Genomic DNA, 22,353 nt, shown 5'->3' with positions numbered 1-22,353 from the left:
ATAATGACATCAGATACACTGTGCATTTCTTGGACTGTGTTTGGAGCCGTTTTCACAGATCATGGTTGTGTTTTGTGGTTTGAGAGCTCTCTGACGGTCTGTTATATGTTGTGGTTGTGTCTAGGTGGCACCAGAGCAACAGGGGGGCAGCAGCAGAGGTCATTACTTGTCATCAGAACCCATCCTGGCCAGAGTGGACCAGCAGCTAGCCTTCCAGTCGGGTCCCATGTCCGCTCCGCACCAGCTAAACTCTCTTACCCTTAACTCCCGCTTCCTCACCCATAAACACGCCTATGGACATGGAAACAAGCTGCCGGCCTTGCACTCAGAGGGTCTGATCTCCCACCAGGCGTCTCCAGGCAGGTTCCCCCCTCACAACCCCCTGTCCAGCCACAGCAGCATCTCCTACAGCAACCTGGTGAACCCAGGTGACCCTAACTACCTGCCCCAGCGAGGGGGACCGCCACTTCACTACCACCCCCACTTTTTGACCCTGGGCCCTGATGGCAATGTGCTGCAGGGGTCCCCTTCACATGCCTACAGCCCCGTGTTCATGGGGGTCAGCAGACAATCTCCCCAGACAAGGGACACCTTACCCAGGGACCCCTCTCTACGGGACCTCACCCCTCAGGCCCTGATGCACAGGGACCTCTCCCCACAGACCTTGATCCATCGGGAGGCCTCTCCGGTCCGCTACGATAACCTCTCCAAGACCATTATGGCCTCCATCAAGGAGCGGCGGGAGATGGAGGCGAAGGACAGGATGCTGCGGATGCAGGCCAGGTCCCAGGCCCTGTATGGCTGCCCAGACATGGGGGTCTACGACATCCCCAGCAGACGCAGCCTCCCTGCAGACAGCATGCGCCCCCCAGGTTCCCGCGCCCCCACCCCGCCCTCATACGGCTCTAGGGAGTTCATGATGAGCACTGGTATTTTAGGGTACGGAGGTACGAGGTCGCCCCTCTCCAGCGCCTCATCATCCTCTCTGACCCGAGCCCCCAGGACTTCCAGCTCCCCCCTGCAGAGCAGCAGTAGCCTACAGAGTAAGGGTCGTTCCCCCTCCCCATCTTACCTCCCCCCAGACAGGCAGGCCAAGCCCTCACCCTCCTCCTCCACCCTGCCCCACACCCCCTCCTCTTCCTCTGCCCCATACGTCCCCCCAAAACGCCCCTCACTCATATGCGCCATGGAGGGCAAGGACTCAGCACCCCTGGCTTTCTCCAAATAGGAAACATTAAGTCTTCCTGAGGGTGTATGCAGCCAGTCAGCCACACCACTCTGCAGTGTTAGCCTGTATAGCCACAACTTCCCAGCACGGTGTAAGTGTGTGGGAGGGTGTGGGAGTCGAGAGGACATCAAAATGCAGTTATGGGAATAATTTTGTACAGATATTTATACTTGGTCATCTTGTTAGACAAGGGTGTGTTTTGAATAAAGACTGAGTGTTAACCAACACCATATGCAGATATCTGATTCTCAGGACAGTGGCCAATTGGCAGACAGTTGTGCCTCATGTAGTCAAAGGAACCAATAAGCTCAACTAGAACAGAGGAAATGTACAGAATACTTATCTTTGATTGTTGATATACAGTACCAGTCAAAAGTTTGGACACACCTACTCATTCAAGGGTTTTTCTTTATTTTGACTATTTTCTACATTGTAGAATACTATTGAAGACATCGAAACTATGAAATAACATATATGCAATCATGTAGTAACCAAAAAAGTGTTAAACAAATATATTTTATATTTGAGATTCTTCAAAGTAGCCACCCTTTGCCTTTATGAGAGCTATGCACACTCCTGGCATTCTCTCAACCAGCTTCATGAGGTAGTCACCTGTAATGCATTTCAATTAACAGTTGTGCCTTGTTAAAAGTTAATTTGTGGAATTTCTTTCCTTCATAATGTGTTTGAGCCAATCAGTTGTGTTGTGACAAGGTAGGGGTGGTATACGGAAGATATTTGGTAAAATACCAAGTCCATATTATGGCAAGAACAGCTCAAATAAGCAAAGAGAAATGACAGTCCATCATTACTTTAAGACATGAAGGTCAGTCAATCCGGAACATTTCAAGAACTTTGAAAGTTCAGTCGCAAAAACCATCAAGCGCTATTGTCACGCCCTGACCTGAGAGAGACGTTTTTCTCTGTTTGGTTAGGTCAGGGTGTGATATGGGGTGGGCATTCTATGTCATTGTATTTCTTTGTTTTGGCTGAGTATGGTTTCCAATCAGAGGCAGCTGTCTATCGTTGTCTCTGATTGGGAATCATACTTAGGCAGCCCTTTTTTCCTCCTTCAGTGTGGGATCTTGTTTTTGTACTGCTTAGTATAGCCTGCAGAACGTGACGGTCGTTTTCCGTTGTTTATTGTTTTGATTTAGTGTTCTGTGCTAAAATAAATATTTGAACATGAGCACTCACCACGCTGCACCTGGATCTCCTTCACCTTACGAAAACCATCACAACTGGCTCTCATGAGGACCGCCACAGGAAAGGAAGACCCAGAGTTACCTCTGCTGTAGAGGATAAATTCATTAGAGTTAACTGCACCTCAGATTGCAGCCCAAATTAATGCTTCACAGAGTTCAAGTAACAGACACATCTCAACATCAACTGTTCAGAGGAGACTGCGTGAATTAGGCCTTCATGGTTGAATTGCTGCAAAGAAACCACTACTAAAGGACACCAATAATAAGAAGAGACTTGCTTGGGCCAAGAAACCTGAGCAATGGACATTAGACCGGTAGAAATCCGTCTAATTTGGTCTGATGAGTCAAAATGTGAGCTTTTTGGTTCCAACCGTAGTGTCTTTGTGAGATTCAGAGTAGGTGAACGGAGGATCTCCGCATGTGAGGTTCCCACCGTGAAGCATGGAGGAGGAGTTGTGATGGTGTGGGGGTGCTTTTCTGGTGACTGTGATTTATTTAGAATTCAAGGCACATTTAACCAGCATGGCTACCACAGCATTCTGCAGTGGTACGTCATCCCATCTGGTTTGCGCTTAGTGGGACTATCATTTGTTTTTCAACAGGGCAATGAGTCAGGACTATTTTACCAATAAGGAGAGTGATGGAATGCTGCATCAGATGACCTGGCCTCCACAATCACCCAACCTCAATCCAGTTGAAATGGTTTGGGATGAGTTGGACCACAGAGTGAAGGCAAAGCAGCCAACAAGTGCTCAGCATATGTGGGAACTCCTCAAGACTGCTGGAAAAGCATTCCTCATGATGCTGGTTGAGAGAATGCCAAGAGTGTGCAATGCTGTCATCAAGGCAAAGGGTGGCTACTTTGAAGAATCTCAAATATAAAATATATTCTGATTTGTTTAACACCTTTTTGGTTACTACATGATTCCATATGTGTTAATTCATAATGTTGATGTCTTCACTATTATTCTACAATGTAGAAAATAGTCAAAATAACGAAAAACCCTTGAATGAGTAGGTGTGTCCAAACATTTGACTGGTACTGTATGTGTTTTGGTATATGTGTTTTGGTATATGTGTTTTGATAATGCTTTTGAGAAATAATGTCATGTGATGATGAGACATTCTATTATTTTGCGTCTGTTGAAGTCATGCTTTACTAATATTTTGTAGTTGTTTTGACAAATAAAAAAGTGACTGTTTTGTTCCTTTTTTTGTATTAGTTGTTGTTTTTTCCACCAGCTTCATGTCCACATCCCAGTTAATTCCTAACCCTAACCCAGGCTTCATGTAAACATCCCAGTTCAACCCTAACGCTAGCTTCATGTCCACATCCCAGTTAATTCCTAACCCTAACCCAGGCTTCATGTCCACATCCCAGTTAATTCCTAACCCTAACCCAGGCTTCATGTAAACATCCCAGTTAATTCCTAACCCTAACCCAGGCTTCATGTCCACATCCCAGTTAATTCCTAACCCTAACCCAGGCTTCATGTCCACATCCCAGTTAATTCCTAACCCTAACCCAGGCTTCATGTCCACATCCCAGTTAATTCCTAACCCTAACCCAGGCTTCATGTAAACATCCCAGTTAATTCCTAACCCTAACCCAGGCTTCATGTCCTTATCCCAGTTAATTCCTAACCCTAACCCAGGCTTCATGTAAACATCCCAGTTAATTCCTAACCCTAACCCAGGCTTCATGTCCACATCCCAGTTAATTCCTAACCCTAACCCAGGCTTCATGTACACATCCCAGTTAATTCCTAACCCTAACCCAGGCTTCATGTACACATCCCAGTTAATTCCTAACCCTAACCCAGGCTTCATGTAAACATCCCAGTTAATTCCTAACCCTAACCCAGGCTTCATGTCCACATCCCAGTTAATTCCTAACCCTAACCCAGGCTTCATGTACACATCCCAGTTAATTCCTAACCCTAACCCAGGCTTCATGTCCACATCCCAGTTAATTCCTAACCCTAACCCAGGCTTCATGTCCACATCCCAGTTAATTCCTAACCCTAACCCAGGCTTCATGTAAACATCCCAGTTAATTCCTAACCCTAACCCAGGCTTCATGTCCTTATCCCAGTTAATTCCTAACCCTAACCCAGGCTTCATGTCCACATCCCAGTTCAACCCTAACGCTAGCTTCATGTCCACATCCCAGTTAATTCCTAACCCTAACCCAGGCTTCATGTCCACATCCCAGTTAATTCCTAACCCTAACCCAGGCTTCATGTCCAGATCCCAGTTAATTCCTAACCCTAACCCAGGCTTCATGTACACATCCCAGTTAATTCCTAACCCTAACCCAGGCTTCATGTACACATCCCAGTTAATTCCTAACCCTAACTCAGGCTTCATGTCCACATCCCAGTTAATTCCTAACCCTAACCCAGGCGTCATGTCCACATCCCAGTTAATTCCTAACCCTAACCCAGGCTTCATGTCCACATCCCAGTTAATTCCTAACCCTAACCCAGGCTTCATGTACACATCCCAGTTAATTCCTAACCCTAACCCAGGCTTCATGTCCACATCAAAGTTCAACCCTAACGCTAGCTTCATGTCCACATCCCAGTTAATTCCTAACCCTAACCCAGGCTTCATGTACACATCCCAGTTAATTCCTAACCCTAACCCAGGCTTCATGTCCACATCCCAGTTCAACCCTAACGCTAGCTTCATGTCCACATCCCAGTTAATTCCTAACCCTAACCCAGGCTTCATGTACACATCCCAGTTAATTCCTAACCCTAACCCAGGCTTCATGTCCACATCCCAGTTCAAACCTAACCCTAACTTCATGTCCACATCCCAGTTCAACCCTAACCCAGGCTTCATGTCCACATCCCAGTTAATTCCTAACCCTAACCCAGGCTTCATGTACACATCCCAGTTAATTCCTAACCCTAACCCAGGCTTCATGTACACATCCCAGTTAATTCCTAACCCTAACCCAGGCTTCATGTACACATCCCAGTTAATTCCTAACCCTAACTCAGGCTTCATGTCCACATCCCAGTTAATTCCTAACCCTAACCCAGGCTTCATGTCCACATCCCAGTTAATTCCTAACCCTTACCCAGGCTTCATGTCCACATCCCAGTTAATTCCTAACCCTAACCCAGGCTTCATGTACACATCCCAGTTAATTCCTAACCCTAACCCAGGCTTCATGTCCACATCCCAGTTAATTCCTAACCCTAACCCAGGCTTCATGTACACATCCCAGTTAATTCCTAACCCTAACCCAGGCTTCATGTCCACATCCCAGTTCAACCCTAACGCTAGCTTCATGTCCACATCCCAGTTAATTCCTAACCCTAACCCAGGCTTCATGTACACATCCCAGTAAATTCCTAACCCTAACCCAGGCTTCATGTCCACATCCCAGTTCAACCCTAACGCTAGCTTCATGTCCACATCCCAGTTAATTCCTAACCCTAACCCAGGCTTCATGTACACATCCCAGTTAATTCCTAACCCTAACCCAGGCTTCATGTCCACATCCCAGTTCAAACCTAACCCTAACTTCATGTCCACATCCCAGTTCAACCCTAAACCAGGCTTCATGTCCACATCCCAGTTAATTCCTAACCCTAACCCAGGCTTCATGTCCACATCCCAGTTAATTCCTAACCCTAACCCAGGCTTCATGTCCACATCCCAGTTAATTCCTAACCCTAACCCAGGCTTCATGTCCACATCCCAGTTAATTCCTAACCCTAACCCAGGCTTCATGTCTACATCCCAGTTAATTCCTAACCCCAACCCAGGCTTCATGTCCACATCCCAGTTAATTCCTAACCCTAACCCAGGCTTCATGTACACATCCCAGTTAATTCCTAACCCTAACCCAGGCTTCATGTACACATCCCAGTTCAAACCTAATCCTAGCTTCATGTACACATCCCAGTTAATTCCTAACCCTAACCCAGGCTTCATGTAAACATCCCAGTTCAAACCTAATCCTAGCTTCATGTCCATATCCCAGTTAATTCCTAACCCTAACTTCATGTCCACATCCCAGTTCAACCCTAACCCTAACTTCATGTCCACATCCCAGTTCAACCCTACGCTAGCTTCATGTCCACATCCCAGTTCAACCCTAACCCTAACTTCATGTCCACATCCCAGTTCAACCCTAACCCTAACTTCATGTCCACATCCCAGTTCAACCCTAACTTCATGTCCACATCCCAGTTCAACCCTACGCTAGCTTCATGTCCACATCCCAGTTCAACCCTAACCCTAACTTCATGTCCTCATCCCAGTTCAACCCTACGCTAGCTTCATGTCCACATCCCAGTTCAACCCTAACCCTAACTTCATGTCCACATCCCAGTTCAACCCTACGCTAGCTTCATGTCTACATCCCAGTTCAACCCTAACCCTAGCTTCGTATCCACATCCCAGTTCAACCCTAAACCTAGCTTCATATCCACATCCCAGTTCAACCCTAACCCTAGCTTCATGTCCACATCCCAGTTCAACCCTAAACCTGGCTTCATGTCCACATCCCAATTCAACCCGTATCCTAGCTTCATGTCCACATCCCAGTTCAAGCAGAACACTAACCCTAGCTTTATATCCACATCCCAGTTCAACCCTAAACCTAGCTTCATGTTCACATCCCAGTTCAACCAGAACCCTAATCCTAGCTTCATGTCAACATCCCAGTTCAACCAGAACCCTAACCCTAGATTCATGTCCACATCCCAGTTCAACCCTAAACCTAGCTTCATGTCCACATCCCAGTTCAAACCTAACCCTAACCCTAGCTTCATGTCCACATCCCAGTTCAACCCTAATCCTAGCTTCATGTCCACATCCCAGTTCAAACCTAACCCTAAACCTAGCTTCATGTCCACATCCCAGTTCAACCCTAATCCTAGCTTCATGTCCACATCCCAGTTCAACCAGAACCCTAACCCTAGCTTCATGTCCACATCCCAGTTCAACCAGAACCCTAACCCTAGATTCATGTCCACATCCCAGTTCAAACCTAACCCTAAACCTAGCTTCATGTCCACATCCCAGTTCAACCAGAACCCTAACCCTAGCTTCATGTCCACATCCCAGTTCAACCAGAACCCTAATCCTAGCTTCATGTTCACATCCCAGTTCAACCAGAACCCTAATCCTAGCTTCATGTCCACATCCCAGTTAAAACCTAACCCTAACCCTAGCTTCATGTCCACATCCCAGTTCAACCCTAATCCTAGCTTCATGTCAACATCCCAGTTCAACCCTAATACTAGCTTCATGTCCACATCCCAGTTCAACCCTAATACTAGCTTCATGTCCACATCCCAGTTCAACCCTAACGCTAGCTTCATGTTCACATCCCAGTTCAACCAGAACCCTAACCCTAGCTTCATGTCCACATCCCAGTTCAACCCTAACCCTAGCTTCATGTCCACATCCCAGTTCAACCCTACGCTAGCTTCATGTCCACATCCCAGTTCAACTCTAGCCTCAACCAGAACCCTAACTCTTGCTTTATATCCACATTCCAGTTCAACCCTAACTCTAGCCTCAACCACAACTCCAACCCTAACCCTAACTTTGGTTTATCTTACTTTTTATCCTGCATTTGTCTTTGGACCCGTAAGGTGCTGGAGCTCGGCTCCACCTGGCTCTCCCTTTGACACAAGGTGTATGAATCCAGCTCAAATCAACAAAATGGGGCCCCCTAGTGGACTTATCTGTGAGTAGAATATAGAAAAAATCCACAAGAGGATTTGAGTGGGTATAACCTATAGGTTCTACCCTTTTGATTGTCGACTTGCTGAGCTCAACTAAGGATTTCAGAAAAGTATGTATTGTATATCCTAAACAAATTAAGCCTTCAGTATTGAGGTACTGTAATTCCTCTGAGATTGTGTTTTACACTAGAATTCTGATGCTGTGATATTTCTCTGACTGCCAGTGATGGTTGCCATAGCCACAGAGAGATTGAGGCAGTATTCCAGAACTGTAGGACTGCACTGAGAAGTACTGACAACATCATCAAGCGGTTACACAGGGTCAGGAGCTCATAATACAAAAGAAAGTGGGATGAACAGCCTTTTTTAACAGTAGACTATCCCTGCTGCAATCTTCTGCAGTTCTGCAGTTGGCAGCAGTCTTTTTTCTCATTCCTTTTATCACAGAACCGTGTGGCTTCACAGAACATGCGTTTTGTAGATGCATGTGTCTGGGAGTCCCAACCAATGCACTATTCATGACCATTCATCTCTTCTTAAGGCTAGAACATCACATGACAACAGCTCCTGGTCTCCTCTGTTTTCCCCCCTTCATTTTACCTATCAATTGTTGTATGTAAAATTCTACTGTTCTTCAGACTTTGGTTCATCCTTTCATTTTCTTCTTCTTCTCTTTGTTTCCCTCTGAATCCCCCCTGATTATGAGCTGGTGCTCACTACAACCCTACTGTGTCTAATCACCAGTGTGAATGAGCTGTTTTGATCTTCACCAAGCTTGCAGGAATCATGATTGACACATCAACTGTCTGAAGTCTAGCTTTAAAATCTGTTGATCAAATATTAATCTTAGTTTTCTGTTCACGTGTGTTTTTTGCATTGGCCCAGTTACAGATCTCTGAGCTTCTGGTTTTGATGTAGTTTTGATACTATTAAACCCCCCCCCCCCTCTCTCTCGTCTCTGTTTCTGTAGCCTGGGGTAATATGCTAATGAGGAAGGCTGCTTTGAAAAAGAGGGTTTGTGGTTTGTTGAGTGTGTGAAGTGAAGCAGATTCTGGTGTCAGAGTAGCACACCATCTTACACCATGTTATGGTTATGTTTGGGTGACCAATGGTGATAAAGTTATTTCAGAGGCGCACCACACACACACACCCTCCTCCTAATTGATATGCCCCATCGATCAGGTTCATCAGTGCCTTGCTGATTGCCAGGTTCAGATTACCGTGGCGCTGATGCGTTTAATTTTCTCCCTGGGTTGCTTATGATGAAGGGTTTCCTGTGGTGACACTTGACAGGAAGGATCAGTATAAATCACAACACTCTGGGTAGTTCAGGTCTCTGGGGGGCCCTGGTTTACATCCATTATTTATCACAATTCAAGGAGACTTATATCTCATGTATTAGCTATTATACAGATATAGGATCTTAATTTGATCACCCTGTTGCAGGAGAACGTTCCTGCAATGCAGGAAATGTAAAACTTGTAGTGTCACACCCTGATCTGTTTCAACTGTCCTCGTTATAGTCTCCACCCCCTACAGGTGTCGCATTTTTTCCGCAGAATATTTATCCCTGTGTTTCCTTGTATGTCACCTTGTATGTCCAAGCCTACCAGCAGTTTTTCACGTTTTCCTGCTTTGCCTTTTCTCCTTTTTCTAGTCCTCCTGGTTTTGACCCTTGCCTGTTCTGGGCTCTGTACCCGCCTGCCTGACCATTCTGCCTGCCCTGACCTCAAGCCTGCCTGTCACTCTGTATCTCCTGGATTCTGATCTGGTTATAACCTTTTGCCTGTCCATGACAATTCTCTTGCCTATCCCCTTTGGATTTATTAAACATCTTAAACTCCAATCATCTGCCTCCTGTGTCTGCATTTGGGTCTCGCCTGGTGTCATGATATGTAGTGTATTTGAGTTTTAAAAAGGCTTCTGACATTATCATTTTTTTAATTTGATTTTACCTTATGAAAAATGTATCAACCCCTGCTAAAATGTCCATTATTATCCACATCATACTTAACATTTTATGTTGCTGAAGGATCATTTTCCTGCTGTAGCAAACTGGCTCAAATGAAAATCCTACATCTGTACAGTAGAACTTTAACATCCCATTGGTGCTTTGTTGGCCTTTTTGTGTATTATTCTGATTGGCAGGTACTGCTGTACTTCAAACTGTGTCGGTAGTAACTCGAAGACAGATCATCAGGTGCGGTATCATTAGTAGTCGGAGGGAAGAGGCTCTCAAGATTACTGGCTCCACTCTGGGAAAAGCTCCTTCTTTCAAGTCCTAGATATATTACAATTTGTTATTTTTTAAGAGCCTGGTCCCTCCATACACCAATGACTAAATACAGAACATTATCCTGTGTTATAGCTCGTTGTTGACCTTTGTTGTTATTTCGAAATACGGCTTAATTTCAATGGACTACGCTGCTGCTGAGTCAACAACAAGATCTACCAATTCACTTTAATCTCCTTGGTCACAGCTTATAATTGTGCATTTTAGCCATCCTTAGACGCTAACTGCTCTGCTTATTAAACTAACTGTGCTGTGAAGTCCTCCATGTCAATTCTACTAATAAATTAGCCTCGGTCACATCAAACTTTCACAGAGGTGGGTGGGGAAAGGAGGGGTAGGAGGGTTTAGTAGGGATGAACAGGATGAACGGGAGGCATTGAATGTGTCTGTGTGATAGAGAGAATGTGGGAATGAGTGGATGTGGAGGAATGTAATGCTGAGCATGACAGAATGTGTGTCTATTTGAGCAAATGATTACGCTACTGTACTGTGCAATGTCCATAACATACGTACAGTATTTGTGTGTGGGATCCCGGATGAATGGACATGCTCGTATGGTTAGGTCTATAGGCATGTTGTTTCTTACTAGCTGTGCCCCTTGTTCTCGTGTATTATCATCTTTATATGTAGAGGCTGGCATTCTTAGCCCCCCGATATGCAACTTTTCAGGGAAGTTAGGAACCAATATACACAGGCAGTTAGGAAAGCAAAGGCTAGCTTTTTCAAACAGAAATTTGCATCCTGTAGCACAAACTCCAAAAAGTTCTGGGACACTGTAAAGTCCATGGAGAATAAGAGCACCTCCTCCCAGCTGCCCACTGCACTGAGGCTAGGAAACACTGTCACCACCGATAAATCCACGATAATTGAGAATTTCAATAAGCATTTTTCTACGGATGGCCATGCTTTCCACCTGGCTACCCCTACCCCGATCAACAGCCCTACACCCCGATAGTAACTTGCCCAAGCCTCCCCCATTTCTCCTTCACCCAAACCCAGATAGCTGATGTTCTGAAAGAGCTGCAAAATCTGGACCCATACAAATCAGCTGGGCTAGACAATCTGGACCCTCTCTTTCTAAAATTATCCGCCGCAATTGTTGCAACCCCTATTACTAGCCTGTTCAACCTCTCTTTCGTATCGTCTGAGTTTCCCAAAGCTGCCGCGGTCATCCCTCTCTTCAAAGGGGGAGACACTCTAGACCCAAACTGTTACAAACCTATATCCATCCTACCCTGCCTTTCTAAGGTCTTTGAAAGCCAAGTTAACAAACAGATCACCGACCATTTCGAATCCCACCGTACCTTCTCCGCTATTCAATCTGGTTTCCGAGCTGGTCATGAGTGCACCTCAGCCACACTCAAGGTCCTAAACGATATCATAACCGCCATCGATAAAAGAAAATACTGTGCAGCCGTATTCATCGACCTGGTCAAGGCTTTTGACTCTGTCAATCACCACATTCTTATTGGCAGAATCAACAGCTTTGGTTTCTCAAATGACTGCCTTGCCTGGTTTACCAACTACTTCTCAGATAGAGTTCAGTGTGTCAAATCGGAGGGCCTGTTGTCCAGACCTCTGGCAGTCTCTATCGGGGTGCCACAAGGTTCAATTCTCAGGCCGACTCTTTTCTCTGTATGCATCAATGATGTCGCTCTTGCTGCTGGTGATTCTCTGATCCACCTCTACGCAGACAACACCATTCTGTATACTTCTGGCCCTTCTTTGGACACTGTGTTAACTAACCTCCAGATGAGCTTCAATGCCATACAACTCTCGTTCCGTGGCCTCCAACTGCTCTTAAATGCAAGTAAAACTAAATGCATGTTCTTCAACCGATCGCTGCCCGCACCTGCCCGCCCGTCTAGCATCACTACTCTGGACGGCTCTGACTTAGAATATGTGGACAACTACAAATACCTAGGTGTCTGGTTAGACTGTAAACTCTCCTTCCAGACTCACATTAAGCATCTCCAATCAAAAATTTAATCTAGAATCGGCTTCCTATTTCGCAACAACGCATCCTTCACTCATGCTGCCAAACATACACTCATAGAACTGACTATCCTACCGATCCGTGACTTCGGCAATGTCATTTACAAAATAGCCTCCAACACTCTACTCAGCAAATTGGATGCAGTCTATCACAGTGCCATCCATTTTGTCACCAAAGCCCCATATACTACCCACCACTGCGACCTGTATGCTCTCGTTGGTTGGCCCTCGCTTCATATTCGTCGCCACACCCACTGGCTCCAGGTCATACCTAGTCTTTGCTAGGTAAAGCCCCGCCTTATCTCAGCTCACTGGTCACCATAGCAGCACCCACCAATAGCACGCGCTCCAGCAGGTATATCTCACTGGTCACCCCCAAAGCCAATACTTCCTTTGGCTGCCTTTTCTTCCAGTTCTCTGCTGCCAATGACTGGAACGAATTGCAAAAATCACTGAAGCTGGAGACTCATATCTCCCTCACTAACTTTAAGCATCAACTGTCAGAGCAGTTCACAGATCATTGCACCTGTACATAGCCCATCTGTAAATAGCTCATCCAACAACCTCATCCCCATATTGTTATTTATTTTTTGCTCCTTTGCAACCCAGTATCTCTACTTGCACATTAATCTTCTGCACATCTATAACTCCAGTGTTTAATTGCTAAATTGTAATTACTTCGCCACTACGGCCTATTTATTGCCTTACCTCCCTAATCTTACCTCATTTGCACAACCTGTATAGATTTTTTTCTATTGTGTTTATTTGTTTATTCCATGTGTAACTCTGTGCTGTTTGTGTTGCACTGCTTTGCTTTATCTTGGCACGGTCGCAGTTGTAAATGAGAACTTGTTCTCAACTGGCCTAACTGTGTCACGCCCTGACCTTAGAGAGACGTTTTATTCCTCTATTTGTTAGGTCAGGGTGTGATGTGGGGTGGGCATTCTATGTTGTATATTTCTTTGTTGTGACCGAGTAGGTTTCCCAATCAGTGGCAGCTGTCTATCGTTGTCTCTGATTGGGAATCATACTTAGGCAGCATTTTCCCACCTGTGTTTTGTGTGTAGTTATTTTCTGTTTAGCTTATGTGCCTGATGGAACTGTGTGTTTTCGGTTTTGTTATTTTGTTTGAGTGTTTCTTGAAAATAATTATCATGAACACTTACCATGCTGCGTTTTGGTCCAATGCTCCTTCAACTACAAACGACAAGCGTTACAACCTGGTTAAATAAAGGTGAAATAAAAACAATTCTTAAAGGCCCAGTGCAGTCAAAAATGTGATTTTTCCTCTGTTTTATTTGTATTTCCACACTATGAGGTTGGAATATTATTGTGAAAATGATAGTGCAAGGGCTGTTTGAAAAGACGGCAGGAAATATTCAGCCTGTTTTGGTTGGATGGAGTTTTGGCCTACTTGGTGACATCACCAGGCGATAAATTAGTTAATAGACCAATAAGAAAGAGAGCTCCAAACCTCTCTGCCAAAAACAACTACTTGTCACTTTTCCCCTCCCCACTCAGACCACTCCTAGACAGTTCTGGCAAAATTCTAGGTTGAGAAATTGCTCTTTGCTAAGAAGCTATTATTTGTTATTTTTGACCATTTTAATTTAAAGTAATCACAGTGAGGTGCTTTAAAAATTATATTTTTTGTTGTACTTTTTCATGATATCCAATTGGTAGTTACAATCTTGTCCCATCGCTGCAACTCCTGTACAGACTCAGGAGAGGCAAAGGTTGAGAGCCATGTGTCCTCTGAAATCGTACCAGCCAAGCCACACTGCTCGCTCTCCTCTCCTCATCCCTCCAACCGCACCAATGTGTTAGAGGAAACACTACACCTGGCAACTGTGTATGTATCCAGCCCGCCACAGGAGTCACTAGAGCGCGATGGGACAAGGACACCCCAGCCAGCCAAACCCTCCCCTAACCCGGACGACACTGGGCCAATTGTGCGCTGCCTCATGCCTGGTATCGAACCCAAATCTGCAGTGACGCCGCTAGCACTGCGATGCAGTGCCTTAGAACGCTGCGCCACTCGGGAGGCCCAAGGTGCTTAATAGATATCCAGAAGTTATTTGATATTGAGATAGAAATGGCTGCATTGGACCTTTAAGCCATCCTATTACTGCCTAGTTAAATAAAGGTTAAATTTAAAAAATCCTATTACTGTAATATTCAAGTCAATGAAAAACATATTTTGTTCACTATGTGTAGCTTTCTGTTTTGCATTTGCATTTCACTGACCATGAGTTGGAGCTTACATCACTCTATGGTGCAAGGTATGTTTTCACAGAGCACTATAGGGGGAGGATTTTAGTGTCTCTTTAGATGAGTGGGTTTAATATTCAAATGTAATGTTGTATCATTTAATTACATGCAAATGTCTAGTTTTACTGGAGGCTGTTATCTCAGTATGCGGGGCTCTCTTTTCCTGCTGTACCCAGAGTGTCCTTCCTCTCCTCCTCTCCTCATCCCTCCATCCTTCTCTCCCTCCATCCCCTTTTTCCCTATATCCCTCCCTCGGTCTGTCCTGCACGTGGGTGACAGGGCTGGGCTAGTGCAGCCTTCTCCTTGCTCCAGCTGCATCTGTTTGTCAGCCCAGAGGGAAATGTGTGTGTGTGTGTGTGTGTTTCACTGTTTCTCTCTGCTTGGGCGAGAGAGTATACAGAGCATACAGATTACTGGTCTTTACAACTATGTAATCAGCGTTTATATAGCAGTATTTAGCAGTATTTATTTTGGTGTGATTTAACCACCATCTTGCTACTAACCCAGAACTTGGATACAGCTGTTTGTTTCTATGACAGCAGAGAGGGTTGTGTAGTGATGAGGTTGCCTTTTTGTTGTTGATTCAGCATCTCTTTCACGAGGGAAAGTGCAGCATTCATCTGAGCCCACTGTGTGAATGTGTGAGAGAGTGTGTGCCAGTGTGTCCATATGTGTGTGTCTCTGTGTGTGTGTGTGTGTGTGTGTGTGTGTGTGTGTGTGTGTGTGTGTGAGAGAGAGAGAGAGAGCGTGTGCATGTGCCTGCGCGCGTATGTGCGTTATTGAGAGCCCGGGAGGAAGGATGGTTGCTCATGTCTGAACTGCCTCCACGCTCGCAGGGAAAGTCAAGGCAGAAAATAGCAGAAGGGGGAAACAGACGCAGTGATCTCATCTAACAGAGGACTGATTCTGTCCATCATTTGTTGGGGAAGCTAATCAAAGGGATTTGGCAATGCCTGCACAGGTGAAAGGGGTAAGTGTTTTGATTTAGTATTTGTTTTCTCTTCTCTATCCTCCCTATTTTCCCTCTGATGCTTTCCCTACAGGAGCCCCATCCACAGCTGTGCTGTATTCTGTATGCTATGCTTGTTTCATGAAGGGGAAAGCATTATTTTCTCCTCTCAGATCAGTGTGTTGCAGTTTCCCATTCCTCGTGTGTGCTCAGTGACATGCTGTTAACACCTCTGCTCAGTGTGTATACTGCAGGCCATATGGAGAAGCTGTTAATCATGGTAACATTATGAGAGGAGGCTGAGTGATAACCACCCACAGGGGAATGTGCTGCTGCTGCTTCATACGCTTTTACACCCAGCACACCGCCAGCCAGCCAGCCAGCCAGCCAACCACCCAGCACACCGCCAGCCCAACCTGGTCTCAGAGCATTTTGCATTATTTTGAATGTAAATTCGAGACACTCCATTTAATACGATATGTTACGTTTCGTATGGTATGTATTAATTTGTGAATGTCCATCACCTATTTTGTATGATATGTTGTAAATTACAATCGGTATTATATGTTATGAATTTGCGAAACGTACAATATGTTACGAATTTGCAAAATGTATGATATGTTATGAATTCTAGCTAGCTCGTTAACGTTAGGGTTAAGGTTAGGGTTAAGTTTAGTAGTTAGGTTAAGGGGTTAAAGTTATGGTTAGGTAAAAGGGTTGGGTTAGCTAACATGCTATGTAGTTGCAAAGTTGGTAATTAGCTAAAGTTGCCCGTGATGAGATTTGAACTTGTAACCTTTGGGTTGCTAGACATTTGTGTTGCTAGACATTTGTTTTGCTAGACATTTGTGTTATACACCCACCCATCCACCCCGGGTTGTTAGATGTTCAGGTTATATGCCCACCCATCCATCCCGACCAACCAACCAACCAACCAACCTACTTTCGGTATTGCCTTAAGTAAAAGGTCCAATGCAGCCGTTTTTATCTGTCTTATGTAACCATACCAAATGTAACAGTGTCTTGGATTAACATACAGAATAATACAAAATGCTCTGAGACCAGGTTGGCCAGCCAGCCACTGCAAGTTAGAATGACATTAAATATGACCATGCAGTATTTCATTGTTTGTGCACCAGGGGGCTTCCTGCCACCTGCTTCCTGTTTCCTGCATCCTGCACAGATAAACACAAGGGATGAGAGGTGTCCTGTCCTCATTCTCAATGGAAATTAGTCTTGGCACCGCAGTGAATAAGATGGGAAATCCTAATGGCGGCAGATCACCTAGCGATTAAGTGTGTTGGGCTAGTAACCAAAAGATTGCTTGTTTGAATCTCCAATAATCTGTCGTTGTACCCTTGAGCAAGGCACTTAACCCTAATTGCTCTGGATAAGAGCACTTCATAAATGGCTTACGCATCGCTGTGCTGGGAGATTGGACAATGCTGTGTTTGTGTAATGTGGACAGAGAATGTTTTCCTCCCACATCTTGGCTGCGTTACAGCACAAAAACAAGTAATCTTCTTGCTCTGATCCTGTCTAATTATGAACCCTGGGAGTAGATCTTTTATGACAGATGGTTACTGTATTTACATACATTTTGTGCACACGTTCATTTGACATCAAGTACTGGAGCAATACACATTTCTCTCTCCTCTATCTGATGAACACAAATTGACTGCATTGTCAGTGTTAATTCCAACAGGATCACAGCTTCTCCTCTGATCTGCATTAATACCGGGATAGAGGGCAGCATGATTCATCTATCAGAATGAGCTTGTGACAAGTATTAAATGTGGCTTGCGTCTGAAGTGCCCTTGACCCGGCGACTAAATCTGAACTCACTCAGCAGAAGATCAGACGGTGGGCCTTTCCGCTATACTGTCGTGCAGTCAGCCCCCATTGGACAGTTGAATGTAACAAGACACTAATCCTGTCACTTTGTCCCCTGCTTCAGTGCCTCTAACATCTATCTAATTCATCTCATTGGTAAACAGCAAATACAGGCTGTAGATGAAGGAATATGAGGATATTTATTTGATGTGATGGAGGAAAAGATATGAGGGTAGTTGAACAGTGTTCTATGGATGGATGAGTGCTTTGAGTGTTTGATGATAAGTGATTGCTGGTCAAATGGAGGTATGGCTGCACAGTGTCTGAAAGATTTGTTGGAAGTCTAATCTAAAAACAGGGCCAGGTGTGATTTCTTTTCACAAGTCCCTAACCTCACTATCTATCCCTCTATCCCGCTTTCAACCCCTATTACAATCGCTCAATCCCTCCATCAAGCCTTCCTTTAGAGAACAGAGATACCCTGCCTATTCCTAGCCACCTAGCTATTCATTTACCTCTGCTTTGCAATACCTCCAGTCATTCATCCCTCCAAGGCTGTTTAAGCCTGCATCATCTCCTGTCCTTTCCTCTCTTTCGCTCTCTCTCTCTTTCGCTCTCTCTCTCTTTCGCTCTCTCTCTCTTTCGCTCTCTCTTTCTCTAGCTCTCTCTTTCTCTCTCTCTCTCTGCTGTGTGACAACCATTGGGCTTTCATCTCTCCTTCTCTCTCTCTACTCTGACAAACGTATTTGCATGAAGATGAGGGCTCTCATGTTTGACATTGTATGTTTGGGAAATGGAGGCTGCGAGTGAATCGAGCTCTCCCATTGCATTAATGAGTTATCCATTATTATTATACCTCCTGCTCCACATTCTGTGGACTATTTTACATTCAGGCCCCTACTATTAAACCTTTGGATTTTATGTGGACTATTTTACATATTGCTCAATGAAGTTAGAATACTGTTGAATTCAGTTCTACTATGTTTCAATAAGACAAGCAACCTGGTATTCTCATTTGTGTCTGCACAGTAGGATTGAGAGCACTTTCATTTAGTATGGTGAGATATGATGCAGTGAATTTTATGTTGACAGATTATCTGCTGGCTTGCAAGAGATATTGGCACATAAATCTAAATTCTCCCTCGTGGTGAATGTGGTTCTAATCATGATCCTATTGACTAAGATCTCAGATTCAGACACTCTTGGGCTTTAGTATGTGATCAAAACCGAATTGTCCTTGTCTAAAGAGTATTATGCAAAAACATGTAAACATTTATTATGGGTCATTATGTTCTTATTTTATGCCTCTTTAGTCTATTTATAGACCCATTCTAAATTGTTTATGCTGTATATTTAATAAATCCTTGTTTTGGGGAAAACTACAATCCCACTGGGCACAGATATCAATTCAACATCTATTCCACGTTGGTTCAACATTATTTAGTTGAAATGACGTGAAAACAACGCTGATTAAACCAGTGTGTTAGTTTCTTCTTGAAGTAAATAAGCATACATAACTAAATTACCCTGTATGCCTGAGGCTAGCTGCTGGATGGAAAGGGCTGATTAAAGGCAGGACATTGTTATATCTCAGTAATTATGCCAAAACATTTCTCCTCATTAATCTTTTAACACATCAACTCTATCAGCATCTGAACCTCCACAATTACTACCCGGGCCGGCCCTAGGCACAAGTGACATAGGTGGTTGGTTAGGGCCCCCGACTGCTAGGGGGCCCCCGACCAGTTTAGGAACTCAGTCGGGGACTCAACTTACTGTTGAGCATTAGAATAGTAGAATACGGCCTACCGAGTGGCGCAGCGGTCTAAGGCACTGCATTACAGTGCTATAGGTGTCACTACAGATCTGGGTTCGATCCCGGAGTGTGTCACAGCCGGCCGCAACCGGGAGACCCATGAAGCTGTGTGCAATTGGCACAGAGTCGTCTGGGTTAGGGGAGGGTTTGGCCAGCCAGGATGTCCTTGTCCCATCGCGCTCTAGCAACTCCTTCTGGCAGGCCGGGTGCATGCACACTGATTCGTATCACCAGTTGTATGGTGTTTCCTCCGACACATTGGTGGGGCTGGCTTCCGGGTTAAGCGAGCTGTGTGTCAAGGAGCAGTGTGGCTTGGCAGGGTCATGTTTCGGAGGACGCATGGCAGTGAGTGGCGGGACAAGACTGTAACAACCAAATGGGGAGAAATAGGGGTAAAAAAGTAATAGAATACACAAGGTGCAATAAAAAAATGGTTGTGCATCAGCAGTTCCTCTTGTTATGTCAGTCACTCAATTAGCTCATGTCAGCTATTTTTTGATTGGTAAGGTAGTCTACCCGACTATCTAAACTTGTAGCAATCATGGCTGAATTACCGACCAGGCACGAAGGGCATGTGCCCAGGGGCCCTGACCTTCAGGGGACCCCATTGATTTTCTTAGTTACTCTCACTCAGATATCATATTAACATGGCATAAGTCATGGAAAAATTTGTAGAATTACAGGAAATTAGCTTTAAAATGGCAAAAATGTCTCTCCACTCCATGGCAAAATGTGTAGAATTGCAGGAAATTAACTTGAAAACGTAACATTTTTCTCTCTGCCATCAAGAGGGGGGCCACTAAAATGTTTTGCCCGCGAGGTGGTGGGCTAGTGCCAACCCTGATTACTACAGCCTTCTCTACTCTTTTCCATTCCCCATACATGGCCACACATCAGTGTGGAAGTTCTGAATAGTTTTATGGCCTTGCTCTATAGCCTATACAGTGAGGTGGGTGTTTGAAAGCGAGGGCTTAAAAATGAACAATTGCGAGCAGTCAGCAGGGGAAGTGAAAGGTCAGCAGAATGGCAGTAGCAGATTGGTCCATGGGGCGAGAGGGTCTCAGGAGAAATCAAACCACCGCACTTTAATTAAACAGGTGGAGCTCATTCTCACATTTAGATAATACCCTCTCCTGCTCTCACCGGGCCTGTCACCTTTAGTTCATGTCTTTATTTCTCCCTCTCTTTACAAACGGTACTGGGCACTCTCTCTCTCTGTGTGAAACTTTCTCTTCTGCACTTGGTCTGTAGGAGTAGGATGTCTCTAACTAAATCTCTTCCCTTTGCTGTGCGTGCCATGTCTGTTGTGTAGGAGTCTGAGTGTGTAGCTAACTCTTTCTCCTGTTGTGTAGGAGCAGATCCCAGAGGGGCCCTCCTCTCTGGGGGCCATGATCCTGGAGCCCAAGGAGCCCCCAGTGGAGCATCCATTGCATGCAGACGATGACCTGGACACACCCACCTCCAACACCTCCGTGGTCACCTCCACCAACGGCAGTTCCACTACAGAGACACAATACTCAGAGGCTGAGGTCTTTATCCCCTGTACAATGCTTACTTTAATTACTTAATATATCACCCATATCCTTTATACACTGCTCAAAAAAATAAAGGGAACACTAAAATAACACATCCTAGATCTGAATGAATGAAATAATCTGATTAAATACATTTTTCTTTACATAGTTGAATGTGCTGACAACAAAATCACACAAAAATAATCAATGGAAATCCAATTTATCAACCCATGGAGGTCTGGATTTACATTTACATTTACATTTACATTTTAGTCATTTAGCAGACGCTCTTATCCAGAGCGACTTACAAATTGGTGCATTCACCTTATAATATCCAGTGGAACAACCACTTTACAATAGTGCATCTAAATCTTTTAAGGGGGGGGTTAGAAGGATTACTTTACCCTATCCCAGGTATTCCTTGAAGAGGTGGGGTTTCAGGTGTCTCCGGAAGGTGGTGATTGACTCCGCTGTCCTGGCGTCGTGAGGGAGCTTGTTCCACCATTGGGGTGCCAGAGCAGCGAACAGTTTTGACTGGGCTGAGCGGGAACTGAGAGGTAGGGAGGCGAGCAGGCCAGAGGTGGATGAACGGAGTGCCCTTGTTTGGGTGTAGGGCCTGATCAGAGCCTGAAGGTACGGAGGTGCCGTTCCCCTCACAGCTCCGTAGGCAAGCACCATGGTCTTGTAGCGGATGCGAGCTTCGACTGGAAGCCAGTGGAGAGAGCGGAGGAGCGGGGTGACGTGAGAGAACTTGGGAAGGTTGAACACCAGACGGGCTGCGGCGTTCTGGATGAGTTGTAGGGGTTTAATGGCACAGGCAGGGAGCCCAGCCAACAGCGAGTTGCAATAATCCAGACGGGAGATGACAAGTGCCTGGATTAGGACCTGCGCCGCTTCCTGTGTGAGGCAGGGTCGTACTCTGCGAATGTTGTAGAGCATGAACCTACAGGATCGGGTCACCGCCTTGATGTTGGTGGAGAACGACAGGGTGTTGTCCAGGGTCACGCCAAGGCTCTTAGCACTCTGGGAGGAGGACACAAGGGAGTTGTCAACCGTGATGGCGAGATCATGGAACGGGCAGTCCTTCCCCGGGAGGAAGAGCAGCTCCGTCTTGCCGAGGTTCAGCTTGAGGTGGTGATCCGTCATCCACACTGATATGTCTGCCAGACATGCAGAGATGCGATTCGCCACCTGGTTGTCAGAAGGGGGAAAGGAGAAGATTAATTGTGTGTCATCTGCATAGCAATGATATGAGAGACCATGTGAGGATATGACAGAGCCAAGTGACTTGGTGTATAGCGAGAATAGGAGTGGGCCAAGAACAGAGCCCTGGGGGACACCAGTGGTGAGAGCACGTGGTGCGGAGACAGATTCTCGCCACGCCACCTGGTAGGAGCGACCTGTCAGGTAGGACGCAATCCAAGCATGCGCGGTGCCAGAGATGCCCAGCTCGGAGAGGGTGGAGAGGAGGATCTGATGGTTCACGGTATCAAAGGCAGCAGATAGGTCTAGAAGGATGAGAGCAGAGGAGA

The 22,353-nt window shown here is 45.3% G+C and overlaps 2 protein-coding genes across 3 annotated transcripts in view; both read left to right on the top strand.

The window, feature by feature from the left end:
* The window catches only part of LOC106568176 (palmitoyltransferase ZDHHC8B), a 35,714-nt gene extending 32,070 nt beyond the window's left edge, over positions 1–3,644 (top strand). For both annotated transcript variants that reach the window (XM_014138276.3, XM_014138275.3), the window contains exon 10: positions 125–3,644. In XM_014138276.3, the coding sequence (XP_013993751.1) occupies positions 125–1,228 (1,104 nt within the window). In that variant the 3' untranslated portion in view covers positions 1,229–3,644. The remainder of the gene's footprint in view (positions 1–124) is intronic.
* An 11,452-nt stretch (positions 3,645–15,096) lies between these two features.
* The window catches only part of LOC106568245 (splicing regulator ARVCF), a 35,673-nt gene continuing 28,416 nt past the window's right edge, over positions 15,097–22,353 (top strand). The window contains exons 1-2 of the mRNA XM_014138417.3: positions 15,097–15,679; positions 20,660–20,836. Coding sequence (XP_013993892.1) covers positions 15,659–15,679; positions 20,660–20,836 — 198 coding nt within the window. The 5' untranslated portion in view covers positions 15,097–15,658. The remainder of the gene's footprint in view (positions 15,680–20,659; positions 20,837–22,353) is intronic.

The sequence above is a fragment of the Salmo salar genome, chromosome 13, assembly GCF_965601325.2.
Source record: "Salmo salar chromosome 13, fSalSal1, whole genome shotgun sequence".
Taxonomy (NCBI): domain Eukaryota; kingdom Metazoa; phylum Chordata; class Actinopteri; order Salmoniformes; family Salmonidae; genus Salmo; species Salmo salar.
This window is presented reverse-complemented; position numbering and strand designations above follow the sequence as displayed.